This window comes from Eubalaena glacialis, chromosome 6 (genome assembly GCF_028564815.1).
Source record: "Eubalaena glacialis isolate mEubGla1 chromosome 6, mEubGla1.1.hap2.+ XY, whole genome shotgun sequence".
Classification (NCBI taxonomy): Eukaryota; Metazoa; Chordata; class Mammalia; order Artiodactyla; family Balaenidae; genus Eubalaena; species Eubalaena glacialis.
In genome coordinates this window covers 4,482,325-4,501,956 of record NC_083721.1, presented here as the reverse complement: position 1 = coordinate 4,501,956, position 19,632 = coordinate 4,482,325, and the positions used below count along the sequence as shown (strand labels likewise).

Sequence of the window (19,632 nt, the reverse complement as noted above, 5' to 3'; positions counted from 1 at the left end):
GTCATGAACTATAATTTACATAGTAAATTATGAACGATTAATTTGTCTGATGCTTTCAGATAACTTTAGAGTTGGCCTAAGGTACACCTTCCACCATTGTATTTGATGGAAGCCAAGGGAATGGTCTACGTCCTTTCTCAATTTTTGACAAAGGTTTCTTTTCTGAGATGTAGCTCCCTGCCTTGTGATGTTTCTGTATTTGCTTGCCCCTCTGATCTCTCTCAGTTATAATAAGGTTTCTGGTTGGGTTTGTCAGCCTCTGATTCAAGTCCCCCAGTCTCTGGATATTCAGGTTTAATGCTTCCTGAAACATGTCCCAGTAATTGGAGATTTGACTTGGGGTACTTTGACAAGATCTCTTTGATTTATGGAATCAGACATCAGGTTACCATTAGTCATTTGTGTAGCTTTGTCCCACCAGAAGCCCTCTTTTCATGGTGGTGAATGTTCCAATGAATTACTATATAGCAAAAAGACTATCATGTATTTTTTTTAGATGTACTTCTTTTTTAGCCAGTAAAATAGCCTCCAGTCAGTTGGCTTCATGAGAGAGTCAATAGACTCATTCCCCCTGACCTTATACTAATCTATTCAGGAAATTAAGTATATTTTCATTAAAATGTTTCCTCCTCCTGTACTGCATCTGGGGTGAAGCCCACAGAGTAACTGTGGCAAGAGAGCAATTTCTTTTCCTCAACTGATGCTTGTAAGTAGAATTGGGATACTAGAAAATTACCAGCTAATTTCCTTAAGGAGGCTGAACTGGAGCCTTGAGACCCAATGCCTCATCTTTCCATGTGCTGATGACAGACATTTTTGCCTGATTATTTAGATAATTTCTTGAGCCTGCCCATTGCTTGCCTGTCCAGGAGAGGTCTTGCCATATTGGAGCCCTGAAGCATTTGCCATTGCTGAGGATGTTGATGACCCTCCAGGATGGACGGAAGCCCCTGGGCTGTCAGTGGCCCCATTTACACTGATCTGGTCACTTCCAGACCTTAGAAGAGCAAAAAGGGTATCTGGTCGCCTGGTCCAGGCCAGCTATCCCCAAAGGTAGACCCAAAACTCTGAAATGTGCGGAAGAGCCCCGGGGAAGTCTCGGGCAGAGTTTTTCAGGAGACTCAGCATTCCCTGGGTGGGGTGGCTTGCGGGAACCAGAGCCGACCCCAGGATTCAACTCTTGTGAATTCTGCCCTTTCACCTTTTCACTGTGTGTTCTCTGGGTTTCTTTAAAATAATAAAATGTTCTGTGGTTCTTTTCTCCTCAGTTCGATTGATTTCACTTTTCAATCCTGCATTCCCTGAACACTCTTATCAGAGGCAGAATGTCTCCTGAATTTGGTTCAAAGTGATTTTATTGCTGTGAGTGGACTTTTTCCTGGCTACTCACATCCTTCATGGATGGCTGTTTCTGTGCACCCAGAATTGATGCTGCAAAGAAGCAGTCAATCTGGGGTTCGCTCTCGATATAGTTAATTAATATGCAGAACAGTTGAGAGCCAAAGCATTTTAGTGCCAAGAGGTGGGATGTTAGAACATAAAGATGGAGGAATGCACTTTTCTAAAAAGTCTACTCCTGGAAACTGTACATTAATAACCCTCAGAATTGCTTATGGTTCATCTCTGGGGTTTCTGCTCTTTGAGGTTTAGTTCGAGGAGCCCAGTGAATATGAGCTAAGAATTAACTTTTTTCTCACATTATCTGGAACTGTGCTTTCTACAAGGGTAGCTACTAGTCACATGGGGCTATTTAATTTCTTTTTTTAACATCTTTATTGGAGTATAATTGCTTTACATTGTTGTGTTAGTTTCTGCTGTATAACAAAGTGAATCAGCTATATGTATACATATATCCCCATATCCCCTCTCTCTTGCATCTCCCTCCCACCCTCCCTATCCCACCCCTCTAGGTGGTCACAAAGCACCGAGCTGATCTCCCTGTGCTATGCGGCTGCTTCCCACTAGCTATCTAGTTTACATTTGGTAGTGTATATATGTCCATGCCACTCTCTCACTTCGTCCCAGCTTACCCTTCCCCCTCCCCGTGTCCTCAAGTCCATTCTCTACATCTGCATCTTTATTCCTGTCCTGCCCCTAGGTTCTTCAGAACCATTTTTTTTTTTTAAGATTCCATATATATGTGTTAGCATACAGTATTTGTTTTTCCCTTTCTGACTTACTTCACTCTGTATGACAGACTCTAGGTCCATCCACCTCACTACAAATAACTCAGTTTCGTTCCTTTTTATGGCTGAGTAATATTCCATTGTATATATGTGCCACATCTTCTTTATCCAGTCATCTGTCGATGGACACTTAGGTTGCTTCCACGTCCTGGCTATTGTAAATAGTGCTGCAGTGAGCACTGTGGTACATGACTCTTTTTGAATTATGGTTTTCTCAGGGTATATGGCCAGCAGTGGGATTGCTGGGTCATATGGTAGTTCTATTTTTAGTTTTTTAAGGAACCTCCATACTGTTCTCCATAGTGGCTGTATCAATTTACATTCCCATCAACAGTGCAAGAGGGTTCCCTTTTCTCCACACCCTCGCTAGCATTTATTGTTTGTAGATTTTTGATGATGGCCATTCTGATGGGTGTGAGGTGATACCTCATTGTAGTTTTGATTTGCATTTCTCTACTGATTAGTGATGTTAAGCATCCTTTCATTTGTTTGTTGGCAATCTGTATATCTTCTTTGGAGAAATGTCTATTTAGGTCTTCTGCCCATTTTTGGATTGGGTTGTTTGTTTTTTTTGATATTGAGCTGCATGAGCTGCTTGTATATTTTGGAGATTAATCCTTTGTCAGTTGCTTTGTTTGCAAATATTTTCTGCCATTCTGAGGGTTGTCTTTTCGTCTTGTTTATGTCTTCCTTTGCTGTGCAAAAGCTTTTCAGTTTCATTAGGTCCCATTTGTTTATTTTTGTTTTTATTTCCATTTCTCTAGGAGGTGGGTCGAAAAGGATCTTGCTGTGATTTATGTCATAGTGTTCTGCCTATGTTTTCCTCTAAGAGTTTTATAGTGTCTAGCCTTACATTTAGGTCTTTAATCCATTTTGAGTTTATATTTGTGTGTGGTGTTAGGCAGTGTTCTAATTTCATTCTTTTACATGTAGCTGTCCAGTTTTCCCAGCACCACTTATTGAAGAGGCTATCTTTTCTCCATGGTATGTTCTTGCCTCCTTTGTCAAAAATAAGGTGACCATATGCGTATGGGTTTATCTCTGGGCTTTCTATCCTGTTCCATTGACCTATACTTCTGTTTTTGTGCCAGTACCATACTCTCTTGATTACTGTAGCTTTGTAGTATGGTGTGAAGTCAGAGAGCCTGATTCCTCCAGCTCCGTTTTTCTTTCTCAAGATTGCTTTGGCTATTCGGGGTCTTTTGTGTTTCCATACAAATTGTGAAATTTTTTGTTCTAGTTCTATGAAAACTGCCATTGGTAGTTTGATAGGGATTGCACTGAATCTGTAGATTGCTTTGGGCAGTATAGTCATTTTCACAATGTTGATGCTTCCAATCCAAGACCATGGTATATCTCTCCATCTGTTTGTATCATCTTTAATTTCTTTCATCAGTGTCCTATAGTTTTCTGCATACAGGTCTTTTGTCTCCTTAGGTAGGTTTATTCCTAGGTATTTTATTCTTTTTGTTGCAGTGGTAAATGGGAGTGTTTCCTTAATTTCTCTTTCAGATTTTTCATCATTAGTGTATAGGAATGCAAGAGATTTCTGTGCATTAATTTTGTATCCTGCTGCTTTACCAAATTCATTGATTAGCTCTAGTAGTTTTCTGGTAGCATCTTTAGGATTCTCTATGTATAGTATCATGTCATCTGCAAACAGTGACAGTTTTACTTCTTCTTTTCTGATTTAGATTCCTTTTATTTCTTTTTCTTCTCTGATTGCTGTGACTAAAACTTCCAAAACTATGTTGAATAATAGTGGCGAGAGTGGGCAACCTTGTCTTGTTCCTGATCTTAGTGGAAATGGTTTCAGTTTTTCACCATTGAGAACGATGTTGGCTGTGGTTTTGTCATATATGGCCTTTATTATGTTGAGGTAAGTCCCCTCTGTGCCTACTGTCTGAAGAGTTTTTATCATAAATGGGTGTTGAATTTTGTTGAAAGCTTTTTATGCATCTATTGAGATTATCGTATGGTTTTTATCCTTCAGTTTGTTAATGTGGTGTATCACATTGATTGATTTGCATATATTGAAGAATTCTTGCATTCCTGGGATAAACCCCACTTGATCATGGTGTATGATCTATTTAATGTGCTGTTGGATTCTGTTTGCTAGCATTTTGTTGAGGATTTTTGCATATATGTTCATCAGAGATATTGGCCTGTAGTTTTCTTTTTTTGTGACATGTCTGGTTTTGGTATCAGGGTGGCCTCGTAGAATGAGTTTGGGAGTGTTCCTCCCTCTGCTATATTTTGGAAGAGTTTGAGAAGGATAGGTGTTAGCTCTTCTCTAAGTGTTTGATAGATTTCGCCTGTGAAGCCATCTGGTCCTGGGCTTTTGTTTGTTGGAAGATTTTTAATCACAGTCTGAATTTCAGTGCTTGTGATTGGTCTGTTTATATTTTCTATTTCTTCCTGGTTTAGTCTCGGAAGGTTGTGCTTTTCTAAGAATTTGTCCATTTCTTCCAGGTTGTCCATTTTATTGGCATATAGTTGTTTGAAGTAATCTCTCATGTTCCTTTAGATTTCTGCAGTGTCAGTTGTTACTTCTCCTTTTTCATTTCTAATTCTATTGATTTGAGTCCTCTCCCTTTTTTTGTTGATGAGTCTGGCTAATGGTTTATCAATTTTGTTTATCTTCTCAAAGAACCAGCTTTTGGTTTTACTGATATTTGCTATTGTTTTCCTCATTTAGTTTTTATTTATTTCTGATCTGATCTTTATGATTTCTTTCCTTCTGCTAACTTTGAGGTTTTTTTGTTCTTTGTTCTCTAATTGCTTAAGGTGTAAGGTTAGGTTGTTTAGTTGAGATGTTTCTTATTTCTTGAGGTAGGATTGTATTGCTGTAAACTTCCCTCTTAGAACTGCTTTTGCTGCATCCCATAGGTTTTGGGTCATCGTGTTTTCATTGTCATTTATTTCTAGGTATGTTTTGCTTTCCTCTGTGATTTCTTCAGTGATCTCTTGGTTATTTAGTAGCGTATTGTTTAGCCTCCATGTGTTTGTATTTTTTACAGATTTTTTCCTGTAATTGATATCTAGTCTCACAGCGTTGTTGTCGGAAAAGATACTTGATACGATTTCAATTTTCTTAAATTTGCCAAGGCTTGATTTGTGACCCAAGATATCTATCTATCTATCCTGGAGAATGTTCCATGAGCACTTGAGAAGAAAGTGTATTCTGTTGTTTTTGGGTGGAATGTCCTATAAATATCAATTAAATCCATCTTGTTTAATGTGTCATTTAAAGCTAGTGTTTCCTTATTTATTTTCATTTTGGTTGATCTGCCCATTGGTGAAAGTGGGGTGTTAAATTCCCCTACTATGATTGTGTTACTGTTGATTTCCCCTTTTATGGCTGTTAGTATTTGCCTTATGTACTGAGGTGCTCCTATGTTGGGTGCATAAATATTTACAATTGTTATGTCTTCTTCTTGGATTGATCCCTTGATCATTATGTAGTGTCCTTCTTTGTCTCTTGTAATAGTCTTTGTTTTAAAGTCTATTTTGTCTGATATGAGAATTGCTACTCCAGCTTTCTTTTGATTTCCATTTGCATGGAATATCTTTTTCCATCCCCTCACTTTCAGCCAGTATGTGTCCCTAGGCCTGAAGTGGGTCTCTTATAGACAGCATAGATACAGGTCTTGTTTTTGTATCCATTCAGCCAGTCTATGTCTTTTGGTTGGAGCATTTAATCCATTTACATTTAAGGTAATTATCGATATGTATGTTCCTATTACCATTTTCTTAATTGTTTTGGGTTTGTTATTGTAGGTCTTTTCCTTCTCTCGTGTTTCCTGCCTAGAGAAGTTCCTTTAGCATTTGTTGTAAAGCTGGTTTGGTGGTGCTGAATTCTCTTAGCTTTTGCTTGTCTGTAAAGGTTTTAATTTCTCCATCGAATCTGAATGAAATCCTTGCTGGGTAGAGTAACCTTGGTTGTAGGTTTTTCCCTTTCATCACTTTAAATATGTCCTATCACTCCCTTCTGGCTTGCAGAATTTCTGCTGAAAGATCAGCTGTTAACCTTATGGGGATTCCTTTGTATGTTAGTTGTTGCCTTTCCCTTGCTGCTTTCAATATTTTTTCTTTGTATTTATTTTTTGATAGTTTGATTAATATGTGTCTTGGCGTGTTTCTCCTTGGATTTATCCTGTATGGGATTCTCTGTGCTTCCTGGACTTGATTAACTATTTCCTTTCCCATATTAGGGAAGTTTTCAACTATAATCTTTTCAAATATTTTCTCAGTCCCTTTCTTTTTCTCTAATTCTTCTGGGACCCCTATAATTTGAATGTTGGTGTGTTTAATGTTGTCCCAGAGGTCTCTGAGACTGTCCTCAATTCTTTTCATTCTTTTTTTCTTTATTCTGCTCTGCGGTAGTTATTTCCACTATTTTATCTTCCAGGTCACTTATCCGTTCTTCTGCCTCAGTTATTCTGCTATTGATTCCTTCTAGAGAATTTTTAATTTCATTTATTGTGTTGTTCATCATTGTTTGTTTGCTCTTTAGTTCTTCTAGGTCCTTATTAAACGTTTCTTGTATTTTCTCCATTGTATTTCCAAGGTTTTGGATATCTTTACTATCATTATTCTGAATTCTTTTTCAGGTAGACTGCCTATTTCCTCTTCATTTGTTAGGTCTGGTGGGTTTTTACCCTGCTCCTTCATCTGCTGCGTGTTTCTCTGTCTTCTCATTTTGCTTAACTTACTGTGTTTGGGGTCTCCTTTATGCAGGCTGCAGGTTCGTAGTTCCCGTTGTTTTTGGTGTCTGTCCCCAGTGGATAAGCTTGGTTCAGTAGGTTGTGTAGGCTTCCTGGTGGAGGGGACTGGTACCTGTGTTCTGGTGGATGAGGCTGGATCTTTTCTTTCTGGTGGGCAGGACTGTGTCTGGTGGTGTGTTTTGTGGTGTCTGTGAAATTATTATGATTTTAGGCAGCTCTCTGCTGATGGGTGGTGTTGTTTTCCTGTCTTGCTAGTTGTTTGGCATGGGGTGTACTGCACTGGAGCTTGCTGGTCGTTGAGTGGAGTTGGGTCTTAGCGTTGAGACTGGGATCTCTGGGAGAGCTCTCGCCGATTGATATTACGTGGGGCTGGGAGGTCTCTGGTGGCCCAATGTCCTGACCTCAGCTCTCCCACCTCAGAGGCTCAGGCCTGACACCCGGCTGGAGCACCAAGACCCTGTCAGCCACAAGGCTCAGAAGAAAAGGGAGAAAAAAAAAGAATGAAAGAAAAAAATAAAATAAAATAAAGTTACTAAAATAAAAAGTTTTAAAAATATATTAACAAAAAAATTAAAAATTAATTAAAAAAGAAGAGAGCAACCAAACCAATAAAGGAATCCACCAATGATAACAAGCGCTAAAAAATAAACTAAGATAAACATAAAAATCAGAAACTGGTCAGTCACAGACAGCAAACCCCAAGTCTACAGTTACTCCTAAAGTCCACCTCCTCAATTTTGGGATGATTTGTTGTCTATTCAGGTATTCCACAGATGCAGGTACACCAAGTTGATGGTGGAGATTTAATCCGCTGCTTCTGAGGCTGCTGGGAGAGATTTCCCTTTCTCTTCTTTGTTCGCACAGCTCCCGGGGTTCAGCTTTGGATGTGGCCCCGCCTCTGCATGTAGATCGCCTGAGGGTGTCTGTTCCCCGCCCAGACAGAACGGGGTTAAAGGAGCAGCTGCTTCGGGGGCTCTGGCTCACTCAGGCCGGGGGGAGGGAGCGCTACGGAGGAGGCGGGGCGAGCCTGCGGCAACAGAGGCCGGCGTGACGTTGCACCAGCCCGAGGCGCGCCATGCGCTCTCCCGGGGAAGTTGTCCCCGGATCACGGGAGCCTGGCCGTGGCGGGCTGCACCGGTTCCCGGGAGGGGCGGTGTGGAGAGTGACCTGTGCTCGCACACAGGCTTCTTGGTGGCGGCAGCAGCAGCCTTAGCGTCTCATGCCCGTCTCTGGGGTCCGCGCTGATAGCCACGGCTCGCGCCCGTCTCTGGAGCTCGTTTAAGCGGCGCTCTGAATCCCCTCTCCTTGCACGCCGCGAAACACAGAGGCAAGAAAAAGTCTCCTGCCTCTTCGGCAGCTGCAGACTTTTTCCCGGACTCCCTCCCGGCTAGCTGTGGCGCACTAGCCCCTTCAGGCTGTGTTCACGCCGCCAACCCCCGTCCTCTCCCTGCGATCCGACCGAAGCCCGAGCCCCAGCTCCCAGCCCCCGCCCGCCCCGGCGGGTGAGCAGACAAGCCTCTCGGGCTGGTGAGTGCTGGTCGGCACCGCTCCTCTGTGCGGGAATCTCTCCGCTTTGCCCTCCGCACCCCTGTGGCTGCGCTCTCCTCCGTGGCTCGAAGCTCCCCCCTCTGCCACCCGCAGTCTCCGCCCGCGAAGGGGCTCCTAGTGTGTGGAAACCTTTCCTCCTTCACGGCTCCCTCCCACTGGTGCAGGTCCCGTCCCTATTCTTTTGTCTCTGTTGTTTCTTTTTTCTTTTGCCCAACCCAGGTACGTGGGGAGTTTCTTGCTTTTTGGGAGGTCTGAGGTCTTCTGCCAGCGTTCAGTAGGTGTTCTGTAGGAGTTGTTCCACATGTAGATGTATTTCTGATGTATTTGTGGCGAGGAAGGCAATCTCCACGTCTTACTCCTCCACCATCTTGAAGGTTCTCGTGGCTATTTAAATTTAAATTAATTAATGTTAAGTAAAGAGTCGTTCTTTAGTCAAACTGTCCAGACGGTCCCGGACTTATGATGGTTTGACTTATGATTTTTCAACTTGACAATGGTGCAAAAGCAATGCACGTTCAGTAGAAACTGTACTTTGAATTCTGAATTTTGATCTTCTCCCAAGCTAGCAATATGCTGGACGATCCTCTCTTGTGATGCTGGGCAGCGGCAGCCATAGCTCCCTGTCAGCCACACAATCATGAGGGTAAACAGCTACACACTGATAACCATGCTGGACCCAGACAACCACTCTGTTTTTCACTTTCAGTATAATATTCAATAACTTACAGGAGATATTCAGTATTTTATTATAAAATAGGCTTTGTGTTGGATGATTTTGCCCAACTGTAGGCTAAGTGTTCTGAGCATGGTTAAGGTAGGCTAGGCTAAGCTAGGATGTTCAGTAGGTTAGGTATATTAAATGCATTTTCAACTTAATGATAAGTTCAACTTACAAGGGTTTATCAGGATGTAACCCCATTGTATGTTGAGGAAGATCTACAGTCACATTTCAGGTGCTCTATAGCCACCTGTGGCTACTGTATTGGAGGCATAGGTAGAGAATATTTCTGTGATTGCAGACGTTCTATTGGACAGCCCTGGTCCAGAACACAGAAGAGCTCCATCTTTTAGAAACCTAGAAGGTTCTTCCCCTCCCTGGACCGTTTTAACCAAATCTTACCCAAGACTTGCCCCTTTTCCTGGAGGTTGTTGGACTTCAGAATGAGACTGTTTTGGATATTCAGAAAGAGTATCTCTATAGGAACATTTTCTAGAAAAAATATCTTACATTTTCTAATAGCAGTCCATAGATTGAATAAAGGTAGCAAGCGATTAGATAATTATAATAATAGCAGCTATTTTTGTTGTGTACCTGCTGTGTTCCAGGGTTTTGTTCTAAATGGTTTACAGTATTAACTCTCTTAATCCTTAGTATTAACCTCATGAGGTATGGTACTGTACTTGTCCCGACTTTTTAGTTGAGGAAACTGAGGTACAGAGAAGTTAATTAACTTGACTTAGGGTCACACATGGCTCCTAAGTGGTTGAAGTACTATTTGACTGCAGGCGGTGTAACTCCAACTGCCTCTCATCTCTCTGTAAATGGCACCGAAACATCCAGAATGTTCGCCCATGAGGGAAATAGCAAGCTGGTCAGTACACTACAGAGGACATGCTACTTAGATGGTCAGCCTGGTCCATCTTATCAGTAACATTGGCAGATTCTAATGAGTTTTCTGTAGTCTGGACAGAGTAAAAATAAAAAAACTTCTCAAAAGAAAGTCATGGTACTATAGAATGTTTGGGGAGATAATAATCTTCTAGATCAGGAGTTGGCAAACTAGGGCTGACAGGCCACATCCAACCTGCTGCCTGTTTTTGTAAATAAAGTTTTATTGGAACACAGACACACACGTTTGTTTATCTGTCACATGTGGCTGCTTCTTTACTAGCAGAGTGGAGTAGTAACACAAATCATGTGACCCACAAAACCTGAAAGATTTGTTTTCTGGCCCTTTACAGAAAAAGTTTGCCAACCCTGTGCTAGGTCACATTCTCCAAGCCTTTCAAAATAATTAGCCTCTTCCATTAGCAGTAGTGTTTTGCAGTCAAAAGCTCTACCACTGATCTATACCCCCAGCAGTAGTGCAGTTTTAAACTTGAGGAATGACCCCAAATTGTCAAAAGGGACTGACAATTTAGTATTTTAATTGCTTTTCATCCTAAACATGTGCAGCCCCTGCTGTGTGCCAGGCATCACTGAATTGATGCTGGCACTAAAACTTGGCACTAAAACACCAACCCTCAAGTGCCTGCATTTCAATGACCTGACTTTGCGCTTTATATGTGTAATTTCTGGTGGGTCCCTTAGAGCTCCATGTGCCCGGGGTCCATCCACACTTACTTTTCGGTCTGTGCCTGCCCTTGTCAGAAGACGTCTGTACATAAAATGTTCTCTTAATGCTGCTCTCTTTTTAAGATCATGGTGGAGTTAGCTAAAATAGTCAGAAAATGTTAAAATTAAATATTCTTCATATTTCATATCCCATTATGATGTTAGCATAAATTAAATTTCTCCAAAATGTGTCTGCCAGACATTTTAAAAATAACCTTTTTTCCCTGATTATAAAAAGTTATATATGCAGAAAATATGGAAGGATCTAACCGCAAGAATGAGCGTTTCCCCCACAAAACCCCACCACCCAGAGGTAGCACTGCTAATATCGGAGTGTATTAAATTTTTTTGAAGAAGATTCTGCCACATATACAAATGTTTCTTTTACCTTATTTTTTTTTACTATGTCATTGGAAATGTCTTACTCAACAGCATTTTTTCAGAGCTGCTTAATATTCCATCATATGGATGTACTATAATTTACTAAACTATTTCCTTTTTACTGGGCATTTAGGTTGTTTCCAACTGTTTGCTGTTATAAATAAAACGTAATGACTGTCTTTGTTCATGAATCTCTGTTTGCATCATGGGTGTTTTCTTAGGATCAGATTCTCAGAAGTGCAATTACTGAATTAAAGACTGGTACCATTTTTAAAGCTTATGAGATGTACCGAAAAAAAGTCATATCATCCCTGACTTAACTTTCTCCCTGACTCCCAAAAAGACCATATAGTCCATACCGCAAATTCATATAATCCTATAGCAAGCACTTAGTAACATGTATTAATGTTCAGAGATTTAATGTTAAAACGAAATGAAAACTGCAGACAAACAGGAACACTTTACAATGATGTGTTTGGTGATTTGACACTTCTCTGAGGAATCTGATCATTTTCCTAGGGGAAGCCTGGTTTGAATGCCCAGATATTTGCTCAGAGATGTCCCTTGGGTTCCTGCCTATAGTCAACAGAGTTTTCAAGCTCAATTAGGTATAAGAATGACCTCACAGGATTGGACACCCCAGGGCCTTGACACCTACTGTTCTCTCTCCAGGATGCCCCTCCCCAGAGAGCCCCGTGGCTCGTTGTCTTCAGGCAGGTCTTACACAAATGTCCTCTTTCAGAGAGGCCTCAGTGACCACCCTCCCCTCACCCTGCTCTCTTCTCTGGGTGACTCATCACTCTATCATTGCCTGGAATTCTAGGGGTTCAATTGTTTACTGTCTGTCTCTGAAATCCCGAGAGTAGGATTTCCATCTACCCCACCCGTTGTCTGGTCTTGTTCATGTTATTCTGTTTCAGTAACTCTTACCCTTAGGGGTTGTGGGGTTGTCACAGTGACTTGTGTCTCAGTGACTTGTCATCAACATCCTCCTTCATGTTTTGATATGAGTATAATCAGCTTGGGGCACAGGGACGACCTTGAGAAGGAACCTGTGACACCAGGAGGTCGTGCGGGCCCTGAGGAGGGACAGCCCTGGTACTGGGGGTGTGTGGCTTGATCTTTATTCATCACGTTGGCTATTTGTGTGAATCTGAACCCCAGGCCACAAGCTAGTGGCCCCTCTTTCTGGGCTGCCAGCCCCTCCCTTTGTCACAGAGTAGCAGTGCAGGGTCCCCACAGAGCCAGAGGGCCAGGCAGGGCCCACACCCAGTTGTGGTGTCCCAGGCCAATGCAGTTAAGTACAACACCTGGCTTACAGGGCAGGACTTGGGCGGAGGGAAGAGTTAAATTCGGGGCTACACGTTGACCCCAGTACTCCCTTACGCGTGGCGCAGAAGACGCCATTACCCAAATGTTAGCGATTATTTTTTATGGGAAATGTCACCTTGTGAGCGTGAAGAGTCTTAATTATGAAGAATTGCTTATGCAGACCTTCTGGGCGTATGGCCGCTGTCTTTGCAGCCATGACCGCCATGTGGTCAGAACAGGGACAGGGGGACGAGATACAGGACACGATGCCTCTTCTCTTTTTCCAGGTCCAGCACCTACCGCCCCAAGGGCTTTGATGTCACCGTGAAGTACACGCAAGGGAGCTGGACTGGCTTCGTTGGAGAGGACGTTGTCACCATCCCAAAAGGCTTCAACAGTTCTTTTCTTGTCAACATTGCCACCATCTTTGAGTCAGAGAATTTCTTTTTGCCTGGGATTAAATGGAATGGGATACTTGGACTGGCTTATGCTACCCTGGCCAAGGTAAGAATAATGGGTGGATCTAAGGAAATCGAGTGATGGGACAAGATTCTGAAGCCAGTCATTGGAGGGGCCAACAGATGGGTCCAGCTGTCCGAGACAGTCAGTGAGAATCACATGGTTGAAAGATCAGTGTTCGCACAATTAAGTTTATCTCTAAGCATTTTTAAAATTTAAGATGAATGGTGACATTCTTTGAACCTTTCTACAAGGTACACTCATAGCATCACTTTTTTCATTTGTCTTTTGTTTATTTTACTTGTATAGTTGACAGATGTTAACAGAAGCTGAATCACTTTGATTATGGTGTTTGTTTAGGGGTTTCTATTTGGGCAGGATTAAGAGTAAACACATTTATTAAATTCATACATTCACATAAAGACTTGACACTGGAACCTCGGCAGGAAGAGGTGTCCCACCAGGCAGAGAAAGCATCATGCTGCCTTTCCCTCACTCTGGAGTTGGGAGCACAGGCAGCCTGCAAGCGCGCCCTGGGGATCGCCAGCCCCTGGAATTAGCGATGCAGCGAGGAGAGATGGTGGGACCCTCGCTCCCATCAGCGTCAGAACCTTCACAAAACAGGGAAAGACAGGACTGAATGTTCTCCAGTTATCTGCCCTTGATTCCACCAAAGGAAGTAGTGTTCACGAGCAGGAGGAGTGAGGTGGGCTGGGAAATGTCCACCCGGAAGGGATGCCAGGGGCAGCCGGATCCGACACCCGTGGGTCCCCTGGGCTCCGGGAGACCAGGGCAGGTTAGCATACACTTGAGAGGTTGCGCCTCCTGGCCTGTAAACGGGCACCCCGGCTCGGCCTCTCCTTATTCAGAGTTAGGCTTCGAGCCAGAGCTAAGTGTGGAACAAAGAATCGTGGGTGCAGAAAGGCCTGTTTTCTCTCCATAAGGACATTTGTTCCAGCTCAAGTTTACTAGCAAGCGATGCAGGGCAGCGATGTGAGGGGGTGGAGATGGGCCAGTAGGCAGGGGCCACTTTCCAACACTGTGGCTTCTCAAGGACAAAAAATAGCCCGTGAAGCCCTAGGCTGAGACCATTGCAAGGTGTCTGAGACCTCCCCACGAGGCAGACTTTGTAGGCCCCTGTTATCCCCATTTTAGAGATGTGTGGACTGAGGGTCAGAGAGCTTTACCCCTTGCCTAGGGCTGTCAGAGCACAGAGCCCCCTCTACGGAGCCCGGATGGCTTCTGGAGCCATTTTTTTGCTCAGCACTATAGGAAAAGCTTAATATGAGTTCCCAAACTTGTAGCAACTTACATTCCTAAATACTTTTCACTGACGATGTGACCTCAGGCAAAATGTTTCATCTTCTTGTGACTCTGAAAATAAAAGATGTATGATTGATTTGATGCTGGTTATTTAGAGGATGGTAGCATAAAGCTAAATTATCTGGAATTAATAATATGTAAAACTTCCTTGAGAATAGACTGCTTTGGGGTTCTTTTGGGTGTCCAGACTCCCCACATGACTTTTTATCTTTTCACCTATGAAATTCCAAGATTGCCAACAATTGTCTTCACTTCCTAGGTTTGGGGAGACAGTAACAGGATCTGTAGGATGTGGAGCACTGCTAGAAACAGGACTGGCAGGGCGGTCTGGGTTGGTGGCCCGAAGGTGTTTCTGAAATAGGTTCCCCGAGCACCCAGTGGGGTCATAGTGTGTGGTGGCCCCCGGCCGATGCCAGGTTCTTCTCATCAAGGATGTGGTCAGAACCACCTGCGGGGTCTCTCACACTACAGTTGCCTGCATCCAGCAGCATCCCTGCTGAATCAGGTTCTCTTGGGCTGGTCCTGGGCAGCTGTGTGCTTTTAAACCTTAAAGGATCCCGAGTCCTACTGAAGAATGACCTGGCAGAATAATAATAGATCCTATCCCGTGTGCCAGGCACTATTCCAAGCACTCTGTGTGTACTGACCCATTTAAGCCCCAGAAGAGCTCTGGGATGCGACTATGATCCCCATTTTACAGATAAGGAAACAAAGGAACAAGTCACACGGTTAGCAGGTGGGTGGTGGAGCCAGGATTCAATTCCGGGCAGTATTTATCTCACTGCCTCTCAAGAAGGTTGACACAGACTGGGTCATCACCAGAGCCAGCCCGTTTCACAAGGAGGCTTCGTCTCATTCCTTGACCCAAACACAAAGTATTTAGACAAGGTTACATGTAGAGATTGTACTGAATTCTGCAAGAGAGTCCACAACATCTGGGAAAGAAGCAGATAGGAGGCCAAATAACAAATGAACTAAAGAAATGGGAAGGTTTCTGTCTGTCTGATAACTCTCCTCTCACTCCCTCTAGAAGTAGAGTTTTAGTTCTTACAGATTATAAATAATCCTTCCTTATATTAACCGTAGGTGCTCAGAAGATGCCAAGAGCATCTATGCTGCTACAATTGTTTTCATCAAGAATGAACCATTCGTAGTAACCAACTCTAACTCTCCCAGTTGTCAAAACCAAAATCGAAACATAGGTCTATGACCTTCCTTCCTGACCACCAGCACCTGTGACCCACCCCCAGCTAAGACCTGTTCACAGACCATCCCTCCTTTTCAGTCCTGGAGAAATACAGCTGGTCTCTGAAGGTGTGGCTACATGTAACAGAAGCACAGAGGACATTATTGACATACGGCAATGGGGAATAATGAGCTTTTAAACTGCAGGAGAATAGCATCGTTCCTTTCCCGGTTGCCAGAGTTCAGTAGACAGCCGGCAGAGCTAAGCCGCCTCCCAGGGTCCGGGATCTGGGATGTGACCTGTCTTCATGGATCAGGCACCTGTCATTTGCATGATGGATGACTACAGCTGAAAAAAAACTTTTTCTGAAGCTGCAAAGGCAGCTCCAAGGAGACGCTGTTCTCTCCTTACTCTGAAATGTCTAAGATTAGAATCCACCACCTACCTGGGTAACCCACTTCCACATCTTCTCACACCTGCCTCACAAGGCAGTCAGGATGGTAAATGGGGCAGCCTCTTAACAGCTTCCGGAAGTACTATCTTATTTTTCCAACAGAGCCGCCATCCCAAAAGGAAAAAATACCAAGTCTTAGGGAGTTCTGTTGGAGGTTTCTGAATCAGTGTACTTAATAATAAGCTTGTTTATTCCTTAGCCTTGAAAATATTGACTATAAAGAAATGCCATGTTGTATACCATGCCTGGTGCCTGCATGGGGTCACTCCTTGTCTCCACTGCGAGTCCTGAAGCAGCTGTGCTCTTTCCCATCCCTCCTGCAGCCATCAAGTTCTCTGGAGACATTCTTTGATTCCCTCGTGGCACAAGCAAAGATCCCCAATGTTTTCTCCATGCAGATGTGTGGGGCTGGATTGCCAGTCGCTGGATCTGGTACCAACGGAGGTAGTCTTGTGGGTATCTTTTCATCTTAAAGGGGGAACATCAGAGATCAGTGGGGCAGCTCTTTCTGCTTTATTAAGACCCTGATAGAAATATTAGACATGTAGGCATACATAGGTACTGTCAAATATTAATAATCCTTGTTTGAGAGCCCTTAAAAATGGATAAAACTAGGTATTATTTTTATCTTTCCTAATCATCCTGCCATCTCATAAGATGATTCTCATTGCTTCCCCAAATTCCTTTATTTTTTTTTATCCCCATACCTTTTTTTTTTTTTTCAATTGGAGTATAGTTGTCTTACACTGTTGCGTTAGTCAAATTCCTTTAAAGCTTTTTAAAAAAATATTCCTTTGAAAGGAATGCAGGGCAGGTTTTTGTTGGGTGTGGCAGGGGCACATGAGGACCAGTGGGGTGGGGTGGCAGGTGGGCCTTACTCTGGGGAGGGGGAGCAAAGCGGGAGGACTGTGATTGCATAAATTTGGTGGGGAGACGGGGACACCTGTACATCCTTTCTCTCGCTCTCAACACACACACACACACACAGACCCACACATATACACGCACATACACAGCTATACACACATACACATACACACACTTATATACACACGCATACACACACATGCACACACACAGGACACACATAGTGAAGCAGAATCGACACTGTGAACATGCCATAACCCAAGTGTTCCCTTGATGGGCCCTGCACCCAGACGTCTAAAGTAGGAGGTGATGGGGAGAATGTACATGAAGGGCCCCCCCCAGGGTGGGTGATGTTGACCCCTTTGCTCTCCAGCTATGAGAAGTAGGCTCATCTACTTTGATTGCTAACAATACACCTGCTCTCAACACCTTTTTTTTATCACCTTTTCAGGGGAGAGGGTAGACTAGATTTGTGGGATGATGCTATACGGATGTGCAAAATGAAGTTTTGGTTAGGGAAGCTCTTTTGTTCTGCTTTCCATGCAAATGTGCGGGGCAGGAAGTCATCCTCTGTCTTCTGAGGAACTAAATTTTTGTCAGTCTGTATGGTTTACAATTTTATTGCATTTCTTTGCCAGTGGCCGGGGTGGGGGCTGGAGGGGAGGATCTCAATATCATGGAGCTGGAACTGTATGTACTAACTTTAGATAAGGGAAACCATCAAAGCATCCTGATTAGACTAGGGTATAAAAGTCTTTGAGCTTTGGATACGTGGCTCCAGAATGCTCCCTGTTTAATTTTCAGGTGTATGTATTTATTTATAACATTCCAATAAATTGAAAGTACTAATTCTAGTGAAGTTTTGCCTTACAAGAGCATGCTTCTCTGTGTAACTTGTTACATGCCTGTATATTTTTTTCTCTTATACCTGTAAATATTTTCCATCCCAGGTCCTGGGTGGAATTGAACCAACCTTGTACAAAGGAGACATCTGGTATACCCCTATTAAGGAGGAGTGGTATTATCAGATAGAAATTCTGAAATTGGAAATCGGAGGCCAGAGCCTTAATCTGGACTGCAGAGAGGTATTTCCACTCTGTGATCTCTTTGTGTCTACCTGTCTGTGTGTGCCTGGGTCACTTAAATATTACAGCTGGGACCTGAATATGAACTCTGAGGGTACATTCATTGCAAGGTAAATCAAAAGTTCATGACATTAAAAGTTACAGGGCCTTTTTGTAGACGATTTTATACCAATGATCCCCCCCCAAAAAATTGCTTCCCTTCCACTGCTTCTCTTAATAGAGAGGAATTAGCCTAAAATGGTGAATGAAGAGAACTATCCATATCATCTTGGCCTGATGGTCCCTGACCTCTGTTCAAGACAACAAGAAGTAAGCAGGGTTTTATCAGTGTAAAAGGGGACTGAAAATAAGCAAAATGAAACCAGAAGTAAATCATCAGCTTTATCCTCCATTCACAGCTAATCCCCCTTCCCCCCCAGTATACAATTCTCACTCGAAGAAACATGTGCTCTAAAGATGTTCATGGCTTTTGATGGTGCTCAAAGGAGGCACATGTGCAGAGCTGGGAAACCACGTCTCTCGTTAACCTCGTTCACACCCTCTCGCTGCAGTTTGGCTTGTTTGTGGCACATAATGACATGATTTTGAGGATGTGAGGGAGACTTGGTCCTCTACAGTATTTTCAGAATGGTTTACAAAAACCACCAGCATTTCATCAGCATTCATTGTACTCTTACCTGTCATCACTGCCTTTCAGTTTAACCATCACATTGTACCATAAGTTCTCATATACACAGATGCCTCTGAAAAAACAGTCAAAGCTTGATAAAGGGATGGTCCATTCCATTGGGATGGTGTTTCAGTCCTAAGTCCACAAATCTGTTTATTGTCAAGAGGCATTTACTTGCCATTGAAGAGTCCAATGATAGAATGAGATGGGAGGGCCTAAAATAAAGCACAGACTCTGCGCGTGTGTGTGTGCACGTGTGCGTGTGTATGTGTTTGTGTGTGAGAGTGTGTATTGGAGAGTGTAAGCATTTATTTGGAGCTTTGTTTCTCGTATTCCTGGTTCTTTTCTGCCCCCTACAATCAGCCAAGCTTGCCACACAGAGCAAACAACAAAACCCAGAACATCCCACCCCCCAGCATTTCAGTGTGCGAGCTTTTCTTACACATACAAGTGTGAACAAACTAGATTATATTTAAATTAACTTTGTTTCTAAACTGAAATTAGTTTTACATTTGAAAAAATATGAATCAGTTGCTGTATTTCAATTTCTCAAAATTCTTCACTCCTCCCACCTGCTACCTAAACAAATCCTTATTTCCTTTTGACCTGCTTGGTGTATTTGGTCATATGACTCATGGATTTGCCGTAGAAGCAGGAGGGTTAAATTGCCCACGACTCACTCCATTCCTGGGCAGCCTTGATCATACAGTTATGTCCCTAGAGGTTGGGTGACTACTCTGGTCTTGGCCCACTGACCTCCATTCTTCCCACTCGCCACATAAAGAATGACAGAGGCGGGGTCAGGGCTGGGACCGCCTCTGTGTGTGTGAGGTTCTCTTACTGAATGTGACTTTGGTTCCATTCTAAATGTAAATATGGGGTGTCTATTGAAAAACTGTCCTTCCCCGTCTTTCTCCACTAGCAGGGTAATAGAGAGTTGATTTTTCATGATTTGTATAAATGACATTTAATGTATCATTTCAACCTCTAAAGACAAATGGGTCTTCCCTCTTTGGGGGATCCTTGACAGACTCTGGCGACTGCTGAATAAGAGAAAAGCCCTGCATTAGGCTGTTGATTTCGGTCAATGTCACTGCCCT

General features: G+C 43.0%; 1 protein-coding gene across 1 annotated transcript in view; it reads left to right on the top strand.

Moving 5' to 3' along the window:
- The window catches only part of BACE2 (beta-secretase 2), an 85,530-nt gene that overhangs the window by 37,294 nt on the left and 28,604 nt on the right, over nucleotides 1–19,632 (top strand). Inside the window, exons 3-5 of the mRNA XM_061192855.1 lie at nucleotides 12,776–12,992; nucleotides 16,234–16,362; nucleotides 17,728–17,862. Coding sequence (XP_061048838.1) covers nucleotides 12,776–12,992; nucleotides 16,234–16,362; nucleotides 17,728–17,862 — 481 coding nt within the window. The remainder of the gene's footprint in view (nucleotides 1–12,775; nucleotides 12,993–16,233; nucleotides 16,363–17,727; nucleotides 17,863–19,632) is intronic.